Source organism: Scleropages formosus, chromosome 9 (genome assembly GCF_900964775.1).
Source record: "Scleropages formosus chromosome 9, fSclFor1.1, whole genome shotgun sequence".
Classification (NCBI taxonomy): domain Eukaryota; kingdom Metazoa; phylum Chordata; class Actinopteri; order Osteoglossiformes; family Osteoglossidae; genus Scleropages; species Scleropages formosus.
The window spans coordinates 29100033-29122262 of record NC_041814.1 but is presented as its reverse complement, the minus strand read 5'-3'; the positions used below and the strand labels follow the sequence as shown (position 1 = coordinate 29122262).

The 22230-nt window shown below is 46.1% G+C and overlaps 1 protein-coding gene across 1 annotated transcript; it reads right to left on the bottom strand.

Annotated features, from left to right (window-relative positions):
* Window positions 1–502: 502 nt before the first annotated feature.
* dync2i1 (dynein 2 intermediate chain 1) lies at window positions 503–20465 on the bottom strand. Its single transcript, XM_018756810.2, has 22 exons — window positions 20326–20465; window positions 19946–20002; window positions 19095–19845; window positions 18918–18985; window positions 18629–18778; window positions 18186–18284; window positions 15910–16078; window positions 15686–15788; window positions 15453–15582; window positions 14270–14381; window positions 12765–12859; window positions 12507–12636; window positions 12060–12232; window positions 10244–10406; window positions 9929–10042; window positions 8279–8340; window positions 7453–7504; window positions 6967–7027; window positions 5183–5282; window positions 3798–3929; window positions 3170–3384; window positions 503–1160 (listed from the first exon to the last, which is right to left on the bottom strand). The coding sequence occupies exons 1-22, from the start codon at window positions 20338–20340 to the stop codon at window positions 989–991; spliced, it is 3123 nt and encodes a 1040-aa protein (XP_018612326.2). The 5' UTR covers window positions 20341–20465; the 3' UTR covers window positions 503–988.
* Window positions 20466–22230: the final 1765 nt, after the last annotated feature.

Sequence of the window (22230 nt, the reverse complement as noted above, 5' to 3'; positions counted from 1 at the left end):
CTTATTCAGCGTTGAACAGTTCATCTTGTAAATAGTCATGCGGCGCTTAACGACGTTTCGCTTAACGACTGAGCGCATATTATATACGACGGTGGTCCCATAACATTATAATGGAGCTGAAAAATTCCTATCGACTAGTTACGTCGTAGCACAACGTGTTACTCGCATGTTCGTGGTGCTGCCGGTCGTATAAAAGTATAGCACATACAATTATGTAGTACGTAATTACACACACACACATTTTCAGAACCGCTTGTCCCATACAGGGCCACGGAGCCAACCCGGTAACACAGGGCGTAAGGCCAGAGGGGGAGGGGACACACCCAGGATGGGACGCCAGTCCATCGCAAGGCACCCCAAGCGGGACTCGAACCCCAGACCCACCGGAGAGCAGGACTGTGGTCCAACCCACTGCGCCACCGCACCCCCATGTAGTACGTAATTATTGATAATGAAAATGAACAGCTATGTTACTAGTTTATGTATTTACTATACTGTACTTTTTATCGTTATTTTAGAGCGTACTTATAAAAAGTTTACTGTAAAACACTATGCTGTGTTACCCCAGCAGCAGCGTCTTAAATCTCATGTTTACCGCGGTTCTTGACCGCATCAAGGCTATACCACATAGGTTTGTATAAGTATACTATGATTGAGGCTATACAATCTAGGTGTGTATAAGTACGCTCTGTGATGTTCGCACGAAAACGAAATCGATCACGTTGTTATTGACCATACACACACTCAGGAGTTCCAGGCAGGAACTGTAATCACTGTGGAAGCGAGCTGAATTTAGCTGGTCCCACATTCTTGCTTGCGTACTCTTCGCTGCCTATCACCTCGGCACGTCAGCACAGGTCCTGAAATTCAAGAGAAATTCTAAAAAACCGATAACCGAAGAAGAAAATATACATTAAACTGGGAAATTTAACTTCAAAACACTTGTTTGTGACAGGAGGATCCAGCGTATAAAATCTAAAGTCTCGTTTCAGTGAGCACCGTACAGCAGGCTCTCGAGTTTCTCCAGCTCATCAGGAGCAGATGATGTCCATTTCGTATTGAAATAGTGAATTTCGATCTTCCCTGAAGACCTGGCCAGCGATATTCCCGAAAATGTATTCTGTTTCGATGGGTCTCCAAAAACAGCCATGGCGGTCACGCTGTGAAAAGCAAAACACGATTCAGTGCCACAGAACATTTCGCCCTCAATATGATTTTAAAAACTATGTTCCACATTTCTCCGGAAGTGACTTACAACGTTAAGCTACTTGAAACAATTTTTCCATTTGCAGCAGGGAAATTTTTACTGTAATAATTCAGTGTAAGTATCTTGATTAAGGGCACAACAGCAGGAGATGGGATTCAAATCTGGGTCATCTGAGAGCAAGACAGCAGCTCTCATCACTACATGACTTTTTGCACACAGCATATCATTTGCATTTATTCATTTAGAAGATGCTTTTGTCCAAAGCGACGTACATCTCAGCAAAAGTACAATCTGTGCATTACATTAAGAGAAAGAGACACAGTTGCAGACATGTGACTCAAGTAAATCTAGTTTGTTACCTACCACTTGCTGCACTGAGGTTCATCACTCAAGTAGGTGCATAAAAAACACACACACACACACACACACACACACACACACACTTTCAGAACCGCTTGTCCCATACGGGGTCACGGGGAACCGGAGCCTACCCGGTAACACAGGGTGTAAGGCCGGAGGGGGAGGGGACACACCCAGGACGGGACGCCAGTCCATCGCAAGGCACCCCAAGCGGGACTCGAACCCCAGACCCACCGGACAGCAGGACCGTGGTCCAACCCACTGCGCCACCGCACCCCCTCTTGCATAAAACACAGGATAGACAAATCCCAATACCCTCCTACCAATTTTTTTTCTTTTTTTTTTTAAAAAAAAAAAAACATTATAAGATACACAAGCAAACAAAAACAATGCTGGAGTAGTGGCTGAATAAAGGCTTTATCTGGTGATGCTCATGAAGTTACGGTGCATGAACATTTACACCGTACATGAACTGGAGAGGTCTTGGGCGAAATGGGTCCAGAAAAGGTGAGTTTTCAGACCCTTCTTGAATGTAGACAGAGTTTCCAGAGATCTGAGTGAGAGGGGAAGGTTGTTCCACCACAACGGAGCGAGAACCGAGAACCTCCACGCTTTACCTTTCGTGCGCGGGACCACCAAGCGAGCAGAAGTAGACAAGCGAAGGGGTCTAGTTGGGGTGTAGCGGTTGATCAAGACCTGTAAACAGCTGGGAGCAGTTCTACTGATGCATTCGTAGACAGTAACCAGGGTTTTGAATTTGATACGGGCAGCTATAGGAAGCCAGTGCAGAGAAATGTGTAGAGGAGATACGTGGGAGCACTTTGGCAAATCAAACACAACTCGTGCAGCAGCATTCTGTAGAAGCTGCAGAGGTTTGATGGCATTAGCAGGAAGGCCACTCAGAAGAGAGTTGCAGTAGTTCGAACGGGAAGTCACCATGGCCTGGACAAGTAGTTGGGCAGAGTCAGTAGTGAGGTAGGGGGGGATTCTATGAATATTATGCAGGATGTATCTGCAGGTCCGGGTTGTGGCTCTGATGTGCTGAGAGAAAGACAGACTCGTGTTAATCGTTACTCCCGGAGGAGGTAGGCAAAATGAGTGAGTTGTCCAATTTGATCGATAGATCGTGACAGGAGGACGGGCCAACTGGGAGGTGAAGAATCTCTATTTTGGAGAGGTTGAGTTTGAGGTGGTGATCAGACATCCATGAAGAGATGTCCGACAGGCATGCAGCAATGCGTGCGGCGATGTCTGACGCACCAGGTGGAAAGGAGAGGAAGAGCTGAGTATCATCAGCATAGCAGTGGTATTTGAATCCATGAGAGGCTATGACCGGACCGAGGGAGAAGGTGTAGATGGAGAAAAGAAGAGGACCCAATACTGAGCCCTGTGGAACACCGGTTGAGAAAGGCAGAGGAAAAGAACGAGAGCTCCGCCAAACCACTTGATAGGATCTGTTAGAGAGGTAAGACTCAAACCATCTTAGTGCCGCACCTTTGATATCAATATCAATGTATTCAATATGTAAAAATGAAAACAATGAAAAGCACTATGCCTCAAGGTCACATAGTCGTCATCCCTCAGGCCTCCCGGTTTCTTTACCTGTCACTTCGGAGCGATTCGACTGCAGTCGGCTCCAAGTCCTTCTGCGATAAGTCCCACAGGTGGAGGGTGGGGGCGCTGTCTAGTACGCAGAACACAGTCGGCCTGGTGAGGGACCAGTGGCCTGAAAGCACTGGGCCGCGGCAGCTCCACTCCATTATGGGGAACTCAGTGGCCACGGAGTGGAGCCGCACAGTGCTGTCATCGCAGCCCACCTGGGGGGCAGGTACACAGACAGGTAAACGGGCGTGCACACACATGCACACTCTCTCACACACACACACACACACACACACACACACACACACACACACACACACAGAATAAGCCAAAACATTTCCCTGTTGATACACCAAGATTATGACTCATTCATGTCCGCGTCATAAATGTGTCAAGGGTGTATGGCGAATAATTTTTTTTATGATTACAGCCACCAGGTATGTTAAATATGTCAAATGCGTAATTTCGTCAAAAGTAAGACATATAAATTATATATAGCACTTCAACCATTTGGGGTAACATTGTTTCATATTGGTAGAACAGTCATATTCCCTATTCTTATGTTCCTTTGAGAGTGAGAAAGTGATGAAGAAGAGGATGGTCCTCCTCTCCGGAACAGTGATCTCACCAGGAACAAAGGCTCCCCAAAGGGCGAGAAGTCCAGGCTGGTGACACGAGAGGGAGTCGGACCCGCTGCCCGTGGCTTGTAGAACCTCGGTGGTCTCCTCGGTCCGTGTCGCGTCCCGTGAGCCACAAGGCCCTACGGCCAACCAAAGGGAGGTCATAGGTTAAGGCGAGGGGCGTCTGTGATTCTGACTGTTCTCGTCCTCTATTTGACATGCTGTTAATTTATAGAAAAATATACACACTTTTTTTTTATTTCACATAGAATTAGGTAAGGATTATCGCAGAAATATTAGGATTCGGTAGCTTGTGTTTTGCAAAGACATTGAAATTGAAAGAAATTGGAAACTTCATATATTCAAGTCAAAACCCTAAATATCCTATTATTTACAATAATACCCAGAAATGTTTCTGACACTCATTTTATATAAACAATATGTTTTGTTTGCAGAGATGCTCATATCAAGGACACCTGCCGTTAATCTATCACCTCCTATCTTTTAATCTTAATCATTCATCTGACTCTTCACATGCCTCTCAATTCCCTCCACAAGAAACGACAGGGAATATCCTACTTGCAGCACCACTAAATCCCGGCTTAAGGCCAACATGTTGAGACATGTCCTCTTCAGGGACACGTTCTCCCTCATCATTCACCTTACTACTGTCTTATTACTTACTCTTTTGGTTTGCTCTATTCTGTTGCAGAATTATTTTCAATGCTAGTATTTATTTGCCTTTATACTTGTTACCTATATTTTCTCTTTGCTGTTCATATTTGGAGAACCTGCTTTTTAACATGCTATATATAACAAAATTATATGAACTCATACTTAACAGATAGATAATTTCAGTGCTACACATTTTTTTTCCAGCAAGTGTTTGTTGAAAGATAAGATAGCAGACCAGAACTGTGAATTCCAGCCATTGTGTTAAACTCGGATAAATACCGCTTACCAGGTCTTCCGGTTTTTCCAGCTCTTTAACATGCATTCCCGCTATTACCGCTTAGAGACATCTGTGACTCAAACATGCAAGATTTCTTGGTTCCTTTACCGCAAATGACTCACATGCATGCGGAAGATAATTTAGACTGAAACTGAACGTTTGTTTCCCATACTCATTCCTCTGGATAAAGGTACACCTTGGCGTAATTAATTTTCTCCTCCTTTACCGGTTTTCACAGTTTTCTTTTCACGTTCTTTCAGTTATATAATTGCTTTGTTATTCTCATCTGAGATTCTGTTACTGATGTCAGCTGTTGTGCTCATTTCAATTCTTTACTTTTGCCAAATTTTCGCAGTTGTGTTAAAAGCTGTGAATATTCCTTCTTTCGATAAAATGGACCTGAAATGGTAGAATACAGGAGACGGTCGCTCGAGTGCCCACCGTGCTTGTAGCGATGAAGAAGTGGTTCGAGTCTGACGGGAGGAACTTCAGCAGCAGGCTATGAACAGGGCCCACATCTGTGGAGTCACCAGGGGAGAGTCTGGTACAGGCGAAGAAATCAATGAGCCAACTGGTCAATCAGTCAATAAACCAACTAATATGTCAATACGCAGTCTGATGGGAAGAGTCTGGCAGAGATAAAATCAATCAATCAATTAACCAATTAATCAGTCATCTATCTAAAATCTGGCATAGGAAAACAAACTAGTTCGGTGTCAATAAATCAATAACAGATAATGCCACTTTTTCCATATATTATATTCATAGATAGGAAAGGCATACACAACGAAATCCTACAAAGCTGTGACGAAAAAGTTTGTGAACCCTTTGCAGTTATCTTGAATTCTGCATGAATGATTTAAAAAAAAAAAAAAAAATGTAGTCTGATCTTCATTTAAGTCATAATCATAGAGAAACACAGTCTGATTAAATAATAACAAAATTTTCACATTTTTATCAGTTGAATTATATAAACCTTCAGTCAAAGATGGACAAAGCATGTGGTCTCTTAAAAATAGATGGAAACTTTTGGAGCAATAAACTCAACCAAAATTTGCATCGCTGTTGATCCCACCACAGTATGTCAGTAGGACTGAGGACATGATCACGCTGAAACACAGAATTTGTGATGTTCAAATCACTGTTGCTGATTTACACCTGATGTTTCGTTATTTTTGTACTTCATGTTCCAGCTTCTTTTGAGACCATGTGTCTTGGTAATGTCCTGTAGAGTTTCCTGATACAACTTGGAATTCGTTGTTCCCTCAACGACTGCCAGTCATCCAGGCTCGGACGCAGCAATGCAGCCCCGCATCATGATGCTCCCTCCACCACTCTTCACAGCTGGGGTAAGGATTTGGTATTGGTATTCAGTATTTTGCTTCCTTCGAATACAATACTGTAAACCCTTAGCAAAAGTTCAACTCATCTCATCTGACCACAGAACATCGTTCTACATCCAAGTGGTCTTCAGCAAACGTGAGACACGCAGCAATCTGATTCTGGAAAACAGTGGTTTTTTGCATGGTAACCTTCTGAGAAGAACACACTTATGTATTGTTTTTCTTATCATAGCCTCATGAATGCAGATGTTATCAAGTATAAGAGATGCCTGCAGATCCTTAGTTCCCATCCTAGGGCTCTCTATCACGTCCCAAAGCAATGTATGATGTGCTTTTTCAATTGTGCTGAACTTCTTTCATTTGTGCTCCATCTGCCTGACTGTGGACTGATGGAGACCCAAGTCTCTTGAATCCTTCTGTATGGTTTCTCAGCTTTATGAGCTTTAAAACTTCTTCTTAAGTCCACTGAAATCTCTTTCAATGAGTCAAACTTCATTAAATCAATGTTCTGCAGAGCAGGTCACCAGAATTCTGAAATTATTTTTAGGACAGGGCACTTCAGCCACACACAAATGTCATCTCATTGACTGCAAACTCTGATTACCAACTCTACGTACTTTTTCCACCCTTAACACTTAATATTTAAGTATGTTCAATAAAAATATCATATGAGTTAGATGAACAGTAGTCATATCTTATAATTCATTCATATCTCTTGGCAAAATTCCAAAGGCTTCACAAAGTTTTTCCCAAGCTGTGCATCTCTCACAATAGATGTTTTAAAACACATTTAAAGCACAATAACAAACAAAAAACTGATCGGTGTATTAGACATTAAGAGTAGTGACATGTGGCCTTTGAGGAAACACCACAGAACCCTACCGCTCCAATGTGATTATGGAAGAACTGAGAAGCAGCTTCACTTTCCCTCCGGGTTTGAGTCCTGTGCAATCAACACACAAAACACATGCAATTCTTATTTTTAAGTAACAGCAATCATCCCGAATGTGCTGGCGACCACACCCATGGAACACCAAACAGTCAGCAACAAATTCATCATTTTTACAAACAGCTTATAAAGGAGGACGCCATAGCATAGTGCTTTATCACTGTTTATTTCGATAAGTTCACTAAATTTTATAACTTGCATGCTCATTAACTGGTTCAGTGGCTTTTAAAAGCTTATAGTTTCAACCATTTAAAACACCACTATGAAGGAAAAAGGTAACAGCAGTGAAGTAATACGGTTATCCGGAGCAGAGGCCGCAATCCTAAACCCAAGTTTGCTAGAACAGAATGCACGTTCCATAAAGGTATGCATGAAATTTACAGCACTGCAGCTCGAGGAAAACAGCATATCTCCCTTACCCAGATCATTCTGGGATCCTGCTTGATCAGCTTGTGGAAGTTCTACCACGACCTGAAACACAACACACAACTCTAACCGTAGCATGAGAACTGCATACTCTGATAAGCCTCTTATGATAGTTATTAGAGAATACGCAGTTTGAAGTTACATTGTATGTTATGTTTATTCATTCGGCTCACATTTCTCTCCAAAGCAGCTTCTAATGTTAAATACACACACACACACACACACATTTTCGGAACCGCTTGTCCCATATGGGGTCGCGGGGAACCGGAGCCAACCCGGTAACACAGGGTGTATGGCCAGAAGGGGAGGGGACACACCCAGGACGGGACACCAGTCCATTGCAAGGCACCCCAAGCGGGACTCGAACCCCAGACCCACCAGAGAGCAGGACCTGGTCCAACCCACTGCGCCATCGCGCCCCCCCCCTAATGTTAAATACTTACACTGAATTACCCTTTTATAAAGCTGGGTAATTTTTACTGCATCAATTCAGAGTAAGCACCTTGAAAAAGGATATTATAGTGAGGTGGAGTTAGAACCTGTAACCTCAGAGCCGGTGTCAGTAGCTCTAACGGCTGTGCTGCCTGTCGTCTCTTTTCATTGAACTCAACAGGAAGCTATAATTTGCTAAGAAACCGTTACAAAAGTGCAATGGCATTTGTATGTATGCATTTGGCACAGGCTATTATCTAAATCAAGAGAATAAATACTTAAGATGTAATATATAATATTAATACATAATAAAAAGAAGAGATAATTTATTGCCTAAAGGGATTGTAATGAGCAGTATTGTGACTGGGATTTAAATAAGAAACTCACCCAAAGATTTAACACCCCTTTCTCGTCAAGGGATGCTAGCTGGAATGACAGTCCAGATGATTCTGAATTATAAAGAAAAGCTGCAGTCAAAAAAACATGCTGATAAGAGGAATCGCTGAAAAAAACTAAGCAAAGCAATATTTGTTTGTAAAATCAAAAGCATTTTCACTACTAAGTGACCATCAATACAGACGTCCCCTAATTTACTCACTAGTTTTGAAAAAATCTCAGCTGTTAGAATTTAAAAAAAAAAAAAAAAAAAAAAACTTTGCATGCCTTTACACACACACACACACACACTTTCAGAACCGCTTGTCCCATACGGGGTCACGGGGAACCGGAGCCTACCCGGCAACACAGGGCGTAAGGCCGGAGGGGGAGGGGACACACCCAGGACGGGACGCCAGTCCGTCGCAAGGTACCCCAAGCGGGACTCGAACCCCAGACCCACCGGACAGCAGGACTGCGGCCCAACCCACTGCGCCACCGCACCCCCTCCATGCCTTTACATTTTTTCTTAAATTATCGTAGCTACACTAAAATTAAAACTAATTTAAAATGACTGAAAAAAAACTGAGCAACCCATGCAAATTTTGCAGTGTTTCTCAACTTGTTAGAGCACCAGCACCGAGGAACACTAGGAAGGATCTTTACACTGGAAATCTGTGCAAAAAGTCTTAGGCACTTAGATGTTTCACAAAAATATTTATTTTAGACTGTTATTTAATGTCTTCTGCTTTACTGTCAATGGAAAAGAGCATATTTTACATTTCCAAGCACTGCTTTTGCAAAAAGTTACAGTATTACAGTAAGGGTTTGTATGTCGTTAAAGAAAGAAAGTATACACACACACACACACACACACACACACACACACTCTGAAACCACTTATCCCAAGCGGGGTCGCAGCGAGCCGAGGCCTAAACCGGCAACACAGGGTGTAATGCTGGAGGGGACACACCCAGGACGGGACGCCAGTCCATCGCAAGGCACCCCAAGCACGACTCAAACCCCAGACCCGCCACAGGGTGGGACCTGGCCAAGCCTGCCGCGACCCCCCTCAGGACAAGCGCTTATTGACGATGGATGGTTACTAAGCTTTGTAGGAAGTTCATTAAGAACATTATTTTTGGAAGCATTCTCACTTAACAGTTTTTTTCCCCAAGCGCCTAAAACTTTTGCGCAGTACTGTATATAATGTAACATAAACAAAGTCTCACTCTCCTCTTTCGTTTGCGTGCGCTTTACCGCCATCCATCGGCTCGACGCGTAAATACAACTCACGTTCACTCCGCGCGGATCAAAAAAGGCTGTTTAATAATTACAGTTAACAAGTAAAGCGAAAAATGTTCATACTTCTGAGATGTGGAAACTCTGCCACTAAGTCCAGTGTAGATGTGGTGAATTAAACATTTCCCCAGTGTAATGCAGCCACACAATTCAAAAGCGTTACGTCACACCTTCAAGAAATCGGTCCCAGCTCACGTTTATGTGCACATCAACAGTACTATCCTTGCGTTAGATACCCGAATGTTCCGGCATTCCGTTTTCAGACACAAAGAGGAGTTTTTTATCAGATGCGCCGAATGAATCCAGGTCGTCCGCATCACGTGTTAACAGGTACCCGAGAAACTGCGGATCCCAGGCTACCTTCTTTGGAGGACAGGAGGGGCAACCCTGCTCTTCTCGCCTCTACTGCCGAAGTTGGGATGGGCTCCAGTGATGTCACTGAGGAGAGGTGGCTCGAGGACGCGAGCACCGAATCTGCACGAAACACACGCCATCAGAACGAGACATTTACGCTCCATGGGAGAGTCGCACGCAGGGACACAGAGAGATACGGAGGGACAAACGGATGGACGGAGACACACAACGCACATTCATGTAGGGACGCAAATGACACATCCGAAATCTTGTGCGAACACACACACACACACAGGCGCACACGGAGCAGACGGAGCAGACCAGTGGAGAAGGTCGGGTAGCGCAGCGTCCAGTCGTGGTCCCCGATCCTGATGTTGCAGTGCAGGTCGGAACGCTCCCGTAGGTCCCAGAGCACCAGCGAGCCCACGGCCGTGCCGGCAAACACCAGCGTAGCCCTACCGGGGCTGAAGCAGCAGCAGAGCACCTGGGGAGGGAAGGTCGCAGGTTCAGCTCTTAGAAGCAAAACACACATTTACATTTACATTTATTCATTTAGCGGACGCTTTACATCTCAGCAAAAGTACAATTTATGCATTACATATGCATTGCACACCTGCCACGTCCCTTATTAAGTGGAGCATCCTGTTCTGCAGCTGAAGGTTCCCCCATATGGGCCAATATTAGTCACTTCTTGGAAAAACAGGCGGAGAACTGATAACAACTCGGCGCTTTTCAATCACGAGGTCCTTTCTAATAGAACTGGTTAATTAAGCTAATGATCCTGGGGGCACGAGGGCAAAATGGTGACATGGCTGTTAGGGTGTAGGTTCAGATCCTGCTCAGTCTGTGTGGAATCAGCTGAATACACACACACACACACACATTTTCAGAACCGCCTGTCCCATACAGGGTCGCGGGGAACCAGAGCCTACCCAGTAACACAGGGCGTAAGGCCGGAGGGGGAGGGGACACACCCAGGACAGGACGCCAGTCCGTCGCAAGGCACCCCAAGCGGGACTCGAACCCCAGACCCACCTAAATAAATATAAATGTGTGCTGCTGTAGTCGCCATCAGGGAAAACTGTGTTGTCACTGCTGACCCCCATACAGGTCTGTGTGTTCAGCAGCTTCGGCCAGCAGGTCCACACATCGTGCCACGTGTTCACGCCAAGACCTCCCGAGGTGCAAGAAAGCACTTTAGCGGAGATCCAACTCCCAAACCCTTCATTCTCAAGGTAATGAGAAGGATGAAAGGATGTAGCAACACCTTCGCCGACAGCTTGGTGGAGGTGAGATGGTAAATAGCGACCTCAAGCGGATGTTGTCGATTGGCGTGCTGTTTCAAGTCGCTTTCCGCTGCTCAGCCACTCGCTCCAAACTCTGTTTCTGCTGTCTAAGCTGAGCCGCGTCAGGAAAGGAGCAACGCGAAAAAGCTGCAAAAACGTTACGGTAGGATATTGACGCGTTTCATTGTTTCAGAATTGCTTACTTTTCTGTAGCAGCAGAGCAGGGGACTCGTGTGCTGACAAATGAGCAATACTGAATAAGTAGAGGAATCTCTCAATTTATGAATTCTCGTCAACCAAAATTCTAGTATAATGGCTTTTGATATTCAATTTTTGATTTATGGCACCAAAAAAAAAAAAAAAAATCAGTATAACTAAATCTATCCAAAGCGTGTCCAAAAAATTTGATTTTCGCATGACTGGAGCAGAATAGTAACGTCCGCACTCAGATATCTCAATTTGTTCAGGAATATGAGAGTGTTGCTGTAAGTGAGGTGTGTCTGTTGGCCATACTGGGTATGTTATTTCACTGAATGATTGCAGAGACTGCAGAGCAATTCGCAGGAGAAGTTCAGCTGATGGTTTTTCAGTTCACGTACACACACTTTAGCGGTCGTGCAGTTTCAGAAAGTTGTTCACAATAAACCCTGGAGTTTTCAACAGACAAAAAAAAAAGGTGTGACACACTTTTTACTGTTTTCTGAGATGCTCGTTGCTTTGCAGAAAAGCATTTGCTAAATAAGCCACTGTATTCTGTTGGGCCCCCCTGCATAAAATGAGTTTGAAACCCCTAGGCTACATAAATGGACAGCTGATGAACTGAGCCAAAATGCACGCAGTTGACAGCGCACCTCCGATTCGTAGACCAAGATCTTCTGGGGCTGTGATGGCTCCCAGATGTTCCACACGCACAGGATGGTGTTGCTGTCGAGGCGCACGGCGCTGGGTCCGGCCAGGGGCCGGTGCACAGACAGCACGGTCTGCCGCTGGACCTGGGAGAACACGATGAGGGCCACCTCTCGACCTGCAGGACCAGAGCCGAGTTTGAGCGGTTTGGAAGTGGCGTGGGCAGCCTTGAAAAAGAAACTCTACGTATTATTCCGCATGAGGCAGCTGGTAGTGCTGCTGCATTTGGACCTAAAGGTTGCTGGTTCGAATCCCACCTCCAGCTGTAGTTCCCTTGAGCAATGTACTTAATTATTAACCCAGCTGTATGAATACAATTTTTTTTTAAATTTGCATGTTCCCTCCAAACAGGTGTGTGTACTTTGCGTGTGGACATATGACGACTGCCTCACCACGCAGAAAGGGCACACCGGGGTTCAGGTGCAGACCCCCGTCGCTGAAGGACAGGCCGTCCTCTTGTGTCCGCGGCTTCCCAAGAGACAGCCTCTCTGCTCTGTCCTCCTCCAGCAGGACGCTCACCACCTGGGGGGGACACACGCGCGAGCTAATGTCCGCAGGAATGTTACCGAGCCTCCGCACGACACCACACCTCGCCCCACTGGTGTCCATGGGGTCACGGGGGCAAATGCTTCAGTTTTCTTTGTTTTCACCTGAGAAGCGGAGAGCAGGAACGCCGCCAGCCGCTGGGAGTCGAAGTTCACGGAGGTCACGGATTCATCCAGGCTTTCGAGCGCGAGGCTCGCACCTGCAACCACGGTACGAGGGCAGAAAAAAACGAAAACGTTCTGTCCCGGTCAAATGCGGGCCATGTACTTGTTACCTGTTATGTCTGTTCAGCCGCATTTTCTTCATTTCACTTCTCAAACTTTCACCTGTTGTCATCCACATATAGAGCAATATTTTACTGCAGCATTTGAAAAAGGTACTTTAACTAGTGGTACAACAGCAGGGCCTTCCTCTGGAATGTAAACCAGCAACATTCAGGGTACAAGTTCCTGTCTGAGGTTTACATTTATTTATTTATCAGACGAGGGGTGCGGTGGCGCAGTGGGTTGGGCCACAGTCCTCCTCTCCAGTGGGTCTGGGGTTCCAGTCCTGCTTGGGGTGCCTTGCGATGGACTGGCGTCCCGTCCTGGGTGTGTCCCCTCCCCCTCCGGCCTTACGCCCTGTGTTGCCGGGTAGGCTCCGGTTCCCCGTGACCCCGTATGGGACAAGCGGTTCTGAAAATGTGTGTGTGTGTGTGTGTGTATTTATCAGACACTTTTCACACAAACACACTGTCTCCAAAGCAACTTCCACTGAACTCGATGTAGTGTTATCAGCCCACACACCTTATTCACCAAGGTGATTTACACTGGGTCACTCATCCATACAACAGTGGAACACACACACACACACACACACTCTCTATCACTCACACACTATGGGGAACCTGAACAGCATGTCTTTGGACTGTGGGAGGAAACCAGAGCACCTGGAGAAAACCCACACAGACACAGGGAGAACATGCAAACTCCACACACACTGAGTGGGGATCAAACCCACATCCTTTCGCACCACCCAGGTGCTGTGAGACAGCAGCACTACTCGCTGTGCCACTCGAGAAATATGTGAAAGAAACATAGTTTTATATATATATAAACATATGTATGTATGTATGTATATATATAATTTTTTTCATATGCTCCTCTAAACTATTAACAGTACCTAATGAGGTAATCCCATATATAAGTTCGACTTTATTTCCAAAGGCACAGACCAGTCAACCCTTCCGAAGGACAGGGACGACTTTTTTCATTCCACTGTTGACCACAAGAGAGCAGCACTCAAACATCATTATATTCCTTCATTCATTCTCAGAAACTGCTTGCTCAACAATACAAGGTCACAGTGGACCAGAGTCTAGTTCAAGTTCAAGCTGTTTTTATTGTCATTCCTCTATACAGCTTGAGTACGGCGGAATGAAATGTAGTTTCTTCGGAGACCACGATGCAACGTAGAACATAGCACAAGACAATAAATAAGTCTATCCTGGAAACCTACAGCGTGACACAGGGTGCACCCTGGACGGGACACCAGTCCATCACACGGCAATCACAAACACACACCAACGGCCGCTTAGAGACACCGGTTCACCCGAAAGCCACGTACTCACCCCCACATACTGCACCACGGTCAGCAGGATGCTGCGTCCACTTCTCACTGGTCTCCACTTCCTCTGTCTGGATTTCTCTCTCCATATTGTCCTCGTTGCACTGGACGTAGGCCTGTCCAGGAACAAGTGGGTGGTGTCAGAGGCTGATCTCAGCAAATGTCACATACCAGAACCTCCTGGCACTGAAATGAAGCCAGAGCCCTGGACTTGCACCCTGGAACCTCATTTGGAGAAATAAGTCAATGAGACAACATTTGACTGAGGTTTTTTTTTTTTTTTTTTTTTTTTTTTCAAAAAAAAAAAAAAGAAAAAAAGCTAAATATTTGTCCTTTTCTTCTCACATGTACAAGACATTATCAATCACTCCCTGTGCACCCCATGGGGGTCTCACTCAAACGGGATCCAAAATGAAAAGCCTGCTGGTGCTCTGGTTTCACCCCAGTCTGGTGGAGTTTGCTCCCTCTGTCCCTCAGTACTGCTGAATCCCTTTCAATATCCCAGAAGGGTCTTAAACCCATCTCTTTGAGAGCCAATTCTCTCCTGACAGCTACATAAACGAGTCCAAAACCATATGCTATGATTATCTGGCCTTCCTGTAGCTGCCTGGATCAGACTGAAGACCCTGGTTATGGCCTACAAAAGCATCAATAGAACTGCTCCCAGATATCTACAAGACTTGATCAACCGCTACACCCCAACCAGACTGCTACGCTCTTCCACATCTGCCCACTTGGTGGCCCCACACACGAAAGATAAAGCACAGGGTTCTCAGTTCTGGCTCCGTTGTGGTGAAACGACCTCCCCCTCCCACTCAGAACTGCTGAATTTCTGTCCGCCTTTAAAAAGGGTCTTAAAACTCATCTCTTCCGGACTCACTTCACCCATGATCTCATGATCTCACACATCTGCAGCTGTATCTCTTCCTCCTAATGTAATGAACACATTGTATTTTCTATGAGATGTATGTCGTCTGGAGAAAAGCATCTGATAAATGAATACATGTACATGTAAATGTACACCACTTGAATGTCACTTCTGTAGGGGGTGTCAGACAGACAAGCTGAATAAATTCAAATGTAAAAAATGAAACAATCAAAAAGCTCCTCGAGGCCTGTAGGATAAAACCCATGCTGAAAAGCTTGCGTCTCTGGAAAGGTGGGCGCTTGGACAGAGCGACACACACCTGTTTTGTGTTGGTCGTACCAAAGCTTTTGATGTACATGTCGTACTCGCTCAGCGGGGGCATGTCCAGCAAAGAGAACGTGACCGAGAAGTCCAGGTCGATGAGCCGCAGGAGGTCGGAACTGCGCTTCCTGGGGGGAGGTGGGGGCGGAGATCAGTGCTTTCGGAGTGTTTTCACACGCACCCGGTCCCCTTTTAGGAACAGCATCCACGTGCCTTCAGACGGTCACCTACTTCTGCTTGATGGCCACCTTCTTGCTGACCTCTCGATGCTTCGCGGCCACGAAGTCTATGAACTTGCCCTTGGGGGCGGGTCTGTGTCGGGAAACGGCGGGGTCTGTGGAAAGATTGCGGTTTCCAGCTGAAACGCGAGCCCACGGTGTGTGTGTGAGACGCACACAGACCTGCAAACACGTGCTCAGGGATTCCCCGCTCCGGATTATTCCCTTGCTCGTTACCTGGAGCGTCTCCTTCCTCCAGCCCCTGCGGTGACAGCAGCGCAGAGCCTATTCTCTCGTTCTCGGCCTCCATGGCTCTCCGGATGGCCTCCACCTCCTCCCTCGCGGCACCGCCGCCGTCGCCGCCGCTCCCGGCCTCCTCGTCATCCTCAAAGTCCTCCTCGTAGTCCTATTGATGAGAAAAGCATTCACCGCCCGTCCAGAGCGACAAGAGCGATCGCAGGTCAGGCAGAACCAGACAGGAGAAGCACATCAATCGCTACTTTACTATGGTTCATACTATGGTATGGTAGTTTGTTAGTCCAGCTTAATATAAAACACACTCATCTGACACTTTTCACCAAAGCGACTTCAAATCTTAAGGTTACCATTATTTACCTGTTTATACAGCAGAGGAATTTTTACTGAAGCAATTTAGGGTTATCTTGCTCAAGGGGACTACAGACAGAGGTGGGGATCGAACCTGCAACCTTTGGATTCAAAGGCAGCAGCTCTAACCACTACCAGCTGCCCCTGATATAAAACCTAAAATAATTTATACATAAATATAAAAGCTGGTAGAGTAGTGGTTACAGCTGCTATATTTGACCCCAAACATTGCAGGTTCAAATCCCACCTCCAGCTGAACTACTCTTCAGTAAGGTTCTTACCCTAAAATTCTTCAGCTCTGTAAATGGGGGCAAAGCATCCACTAAATGAATAAATGTAGTAGATAAGTAAATTTCAAGCTGTGAACTTCCTAAAATGTGAAACAAGGACCACATAAAGGGGTGGGCAGCCAATGGGGTTTCATTTTTATCCCACTTCTTTGGCCTGGGGGTTCTGTTGTTTTCCTCTCCTCAGCTGCCACATGGCTGATTTCGGATCACAGCTTTATCGGATCGCCTTCCATGTTTATTGCCTCTTTATTTCTCTCCACTGTCACTTATGGGTCAGAGAGTGTGTTGTACTGTTCAGCGTTCCGCATCACTCTGTTCAGAAGGAGAATTTCAAATAATAAACACTCTGATCTGTACACTTTGAATCATTAACGTATGCAGTACCTAGAGGTGCTGTTGGAGTGTATTTGTTTTTTATATCATTACAGGGACAGCTGGTAGCATAGTGATTAGATCTACTGTCTTTGGACCAAAAGGTTGTAGGTTCCAATCCCAGCTGAAGTATTCATGAGCAAGGTACTTACTCTAAACTGGGCCAGTAAAATTACACAGCTATTTAAACAGGTAAATAATTGTAAGTTGCTTTGGAGAGAAGTGTCAGCCAAATTAATAAATGTAATTACATTTATTTACTTAGGAGACACTTTTCTCTATAGCGACTTCCAATGAACTCTATGTAGTGTTATCAGCCCACACACCTAATTCACCACGGTGACTTACACTGCTAGATACACTACTTACAATGGGCCACTCATCCATACATCAGTGGAACACACACACTCTCTCTCTGTCACTCACACACTATGGGTGAACCTGAACAGCATGTCTTTGGACTGTGGGAGGAAACCAGAGCACCCAGTGGAAACCCATGCAGACACGGGGAGAACGTGCAAACTCCACACAGACTGAGCGGGGATCAAACCCACGTTCTCTCACACCACCCAGGTGCTGTGAGACAGCAGTGCTACTTGCTGTGCCACCGTGCCGCCTATAATTAATTAATTAATTAATTATTACCCTCAGAATATAATTCACTTTTAATTATTATATAATTACTTTTCATGATTTACTTTTAGATTGACCTCTTCTATATTATTATTCACTATATGGGATTGATCTCTTTATGTGTCGAATCTGTGTCTGTGATACGACCTGCTGTAGAAGAATCTGGAACACAGTGTTTCCGCTACTGGTAAAATCCACTGTACTGGGATTGGGTGAAGGAGACCTTGGAATGTGTTTGTGTCCGGTACAAGGAGACAGGACAGGCTGAGCAGAATGAGAAGAGACAGGAGCGACGTGCAAGCGTGTGTATCTGCGATGACGCGCTGCGATGCGCGTATCTCCGAGCATCTGATGAGATCATCAGTAATAAAGCAGCTGCCTTTACTGTCCCTTATTATTGACACTCCAAAGAATCTCGAACCGAAAAAAGTTTGACTCCAGCAGTACTCACCACCCTCTTTAGTGACATCCATTCACGGTGTGCAGGGACGAAAAGAACAACAGAAATAAAAGAGCCGCAGCTGAACAGAACACGTGTGTGTTTTGCACAAAGCGACCGCCGGACGACACCGAATCTGGATTTATCTGCGCTGGAGGCTGTGCTGCTTCTACCTCGAAGTCGTCCTCGTATTCCTCCTCCTCCTCAGCATCCTCCTCCTGGCCCTGGTCCTCCGAGGTCACCTTCCCGACCTCAGCGTCTTTCTTCTCCTTCTCCAGCCGGAGAAGTGGCATGAGAGCAGACGGGTCAGCAAAATTAGTAATTTCTCTATTCACTGATCTGACGCTGCTCTTCCAGGTCCCTTACAGTGTTTGCGCTCTGCGCCACTTACACTGTTTTACCACTTCATCCGGCGGGTTAATTTTTAATGTGTCAGTACAATTCAGGGTAAGTGCCTCGATCGTTGCTTCTAGAGCAGGAGCAGGGATGTGAACCTGGGTCCAAAAAGTGGAAGGTGACGACTGTAACCACCGTGCCACCTGCTGGCTGTCATTAGGATGTGCAACATATGCAGTGCTGTCAGTGCGAGCACATTCTGAAGGGATGCTGCCCTCACCTCCAGAGCGCTAGGGTCCCAGCTCCTTCTTTTTGTCTTGGCCGTCGTGGGCGGAGCCTCCTCCTCCACGCACTGCTCCTCCTCCTCCTCTTCCTCCTTCTTCCGCTCCCTGCGCCTCCGCTCACGCCCCGCCTCTCTATCGCCGCCCTCCTGGTCACACAGAGACAGGCGGCGTGGTTCGCTAACCTCCGCTTTGGCAAGAGGAAACACGTGTGTGTGTGTGTGTGTGTGTGTGTGTGTGTGTGTGTGTGTCTGGGAAGACAGCAGCAGCGCCATTCGAGTTTCTCACGCGTTCCTCTCTCGCCGTCCTCCTCCTGTCTCTCTCCTCCTTTTCTCTCCGGCGCTGCTCCCTGTATTCTGAATATTAATATCATTTTACAGGACACCAGACACACACTGTTAGGTTTTTAAAGAGACAGCGCACATTTGTTGTACAGTATTATTATTATTCTCGGTTATCATTTACCTTCGTTCTCTTTTTGTCTTCTGTGCTCTCTTTTGCTGCGTCTGTCCCTCGTGTCCCCCACCTCGTCGCCTTCTTTCAGGTGTTTTGCGTTGTGGCCACGTGCCCTGTCTGCGTACGGGTCTCTGTCCTTCCTCCTCTCGTGCTCCCTCTCCCTATCCCTGTCCCTGTCCCTCTCCCCCCCTCTTTCTCTGCGCCTGTCCCTGTCCCTCTCTCCTCCCCCCATCCCTTCTGCTCTCCTCCGATGTCTCTCAGCATCTCTCTCGCCGTCTCGCTCAGCCCTTCTCCTCTCTCTGTCCCTGTTCTCATTCCCCGTCCTCTCCTGTCCCCTGTCCCTGCCTTCTTTACCAGTGTCCCTTTGCCTAGCGTCTGCAGTCCTGTCTCTCTCCCGTTCTTTCCTCCTTTCTCGCTCTCTCTCGTCTCCATCTGCCACTCTGTCCCTTGTGCTGTCTTTCCGCCGGTCTCTCTCCCTGTCCCTGTCCCTGTCCCTGTGCGACCTCACATCACGAGAGCCCGCTCTCTCTCCGCCAGCTCCGTCTCTGTCCTTTTCTAGGTCCCGGTGCGTCCTTCTTTCGCGATTGCCGTCTCCTTCCCCGTCTCTGTCCCTGTCCCCGTGTGATCTTCTCTCCTGAGCGCTTCCGTCCCTCTCTCTGTGCCGCCGCTCCACCGACGCCCCGCTCCGATGCGCCTTCGCCTCTTCGTCCCTCCTCGCTCTGTCCCTCCTCCTCGCCGCGTCCTCATCGTATCCTCCTCCCTGAAACGGAGTTGTCCACCGAGGGACATGACATGAGAAACGCTGCGGGAGAAGCGCTGACAGCGACAGCCGTCGCAACACGGCTACTGAGCCAACTCACCTGGATGTGCCTCTTTAAATCGTCTGATCTCCAGGTGTCGCGGAGATTTGTCATTTTCTACAACGAGAGCATTGGAACAGGGAGTTAAACTGCACCTCCATGCCATCCCCATCACTTGTCCCATCATCATGGACATATGTATGAGGTCCAGTGCCTTCATCCAGGCAGTAAAACTGTCCTAAAAATCAAGGTATGATAAAGCTATCATGCAAGCTGACAAAAAAAAAGCAAAAAACGGGCATGTTGGTATGAATTTCCTGTAAAACATGTTACTGATCGCAGCGGGACTGGACACAGACAGACAGAGTTAATCACCCGACAGCTTAGAGCTTTTCTTTCTTTTTCAGCTGCTGGGGTTCCCCCCGCGAGCTCTGGTTTACCTTTTCCGAATGCATTTTAAGAGGTTTCTTTGGTCTTCGTACAACTCCTCTCTTGGAGTCCTGAATAAAAAGTTTTTGGTTTTTTTTACTAATTTGTGTTTACACACTACGCCGCCATAACGCCGAGTGCATCTACTGCGCGTGCGCGACACTTCGAATCCATGGCGACACGCGTCATGTTGTCCTAACGACAGGGCGGGCACTGGATAGCAGAGTCATCGATGCGCTCCAATCAGAACTGCTCCGGAGAGAATTTCATAGAGGATGCTCAATCTATTATAGAGATATCGATTCATACGAATCTCCGTGGAATTTGGAAGTTAGACGGGATTTTTAAGTTTCCATGCTAACGATTTATCCCCGTCCGAAAATGGAAGCAGTCTTCATGTGCCAACATCATTTAAACTTACAGTTTTGGTAGGGATGTGAAGGGTTGTTCAAACGTCAACAACTGCCACTAAAACAGAGTTTGTTGTGCGAAGCCGAAGGTATTATGTTCGTGTTTAACAAAATCATGTATCTGCATTTAAAACAAAATGTTGTGTCATAGAACAGAAAGTCATGATTAATTCCGATAAAAATGTCATGATCATGATGATGTGGTGCATGTGCGACATTATTTATCTTCTCGGGTATCTTACTTACAGAGTTATTGATTGGTGCTGATATCATTCTGTGATTTTCTCTAAAGCAGATATAAATGTTGGGTATTAAAAGGTTACTTAAAATCACCAGGTCTTAAATGTTCAAATAAGAATGTTTTAGTCTTTTGGTTGCCAAAAAGTGCAATGTGCTGCAAACCGCAAACACCAGGGGGCGCGTTCGAGCTCCTCCGAAACCCGCGCTAGGGTCTGACCTATTATTCTACTGTAGTTTCCACGGGACGTTGGTGAAAGGGCTCGAACCCGCGACTCACTGAGCACGTGTTTTGAACATGAACGCAGCATTCGCACCATGTGTTCACTGTTTGTTCCGTAAGAGATAAATAAATACACAAATCACTAATACAATGCTTTTCAAATAAACATAACAATGTCGTGCCAATGAACTCCCATATTAACACAAAACATGACAATACACACATTGCACTGGATTCTCTGTCATTTTCAAACCAGTAACGTCCACATTTTTTCATTTATTCACTTAGCAGACGCTTTTCACCAAAGCAACTTCCAATGAGCTCTATGTAGTATTACCAGCCCACACACCTTATTCACTGCGGTGACTTACACTGCTAGATACACTACTTACACTGGTGACCCAGTGTAAGTAGTGTATCTAGCAGTGTAAGAAGAGATGGACTCACTGCATCTAGACCAGGGGTGTCCAAACTACGGCCCGCGGGTCAGTTTTTATTGGCCCGCAGCAAATTCTGAAAATATAATTGAATATGGCCCGCACATGGCGCTTGAGCTCAACTCTGTTGCACTTCTCAGTTTCAACACTAGATGGAGCCACACTTCCCTGCGCTGTCTGAAATCAAGTCTGCTTTTCCAAAGGCAGACCTTTCTGCTAAAAAGGAGAAATATGCTTCTGTAATTACATCTCTCGTGACAGAATTCAACCAGCGTTTTCAAGATTTTTCTGTCATTGAAAAACAAATCAAGCTGTTCTCGACCCCCTTCCTGGTGGATGCAGAAGAAGTGGAGGAGAGTCTGCAGTTAGAACTGATTGAAATGCAATGTGATGATTCTCTGAAGAGTCAACATCAGCTTCTCTCCCTCCCTGACTTCTATCAGAGTTTGGATCATGCCAAGTTTCCTCTGATGAGACGCCACGCAAAAAGAATGATGAGCCTGTTCGGCTCAACATACATATGTGAACAAACATTTTCTCTGTTAAATCAGAACAAAAGCAGACTGAGATCCAGAATGACTGATAGCCATCTCTGTGAAGTCCTTCGTG

Excerpts from the sequence above, each read along its gene's own strand:
- dync2i1 (XM_018756810.2), bottom strand. Across the intron at positions 5,283-6,966 it reads TCCATAATCACATTGGAGCG|ACTCTCCCCTGGTGACTCCA; the intron begins GTAGGGTTCTGT and ends CGCCTGTACCAG. Across the intron at positions 1,161-3,169 it reads GAATCGCTCCGAAGTGACAG|CGTGACCGCCATGGCTGTTT; the intron begins GTAAAGAAACCG and ends TGCTTTTCACAG.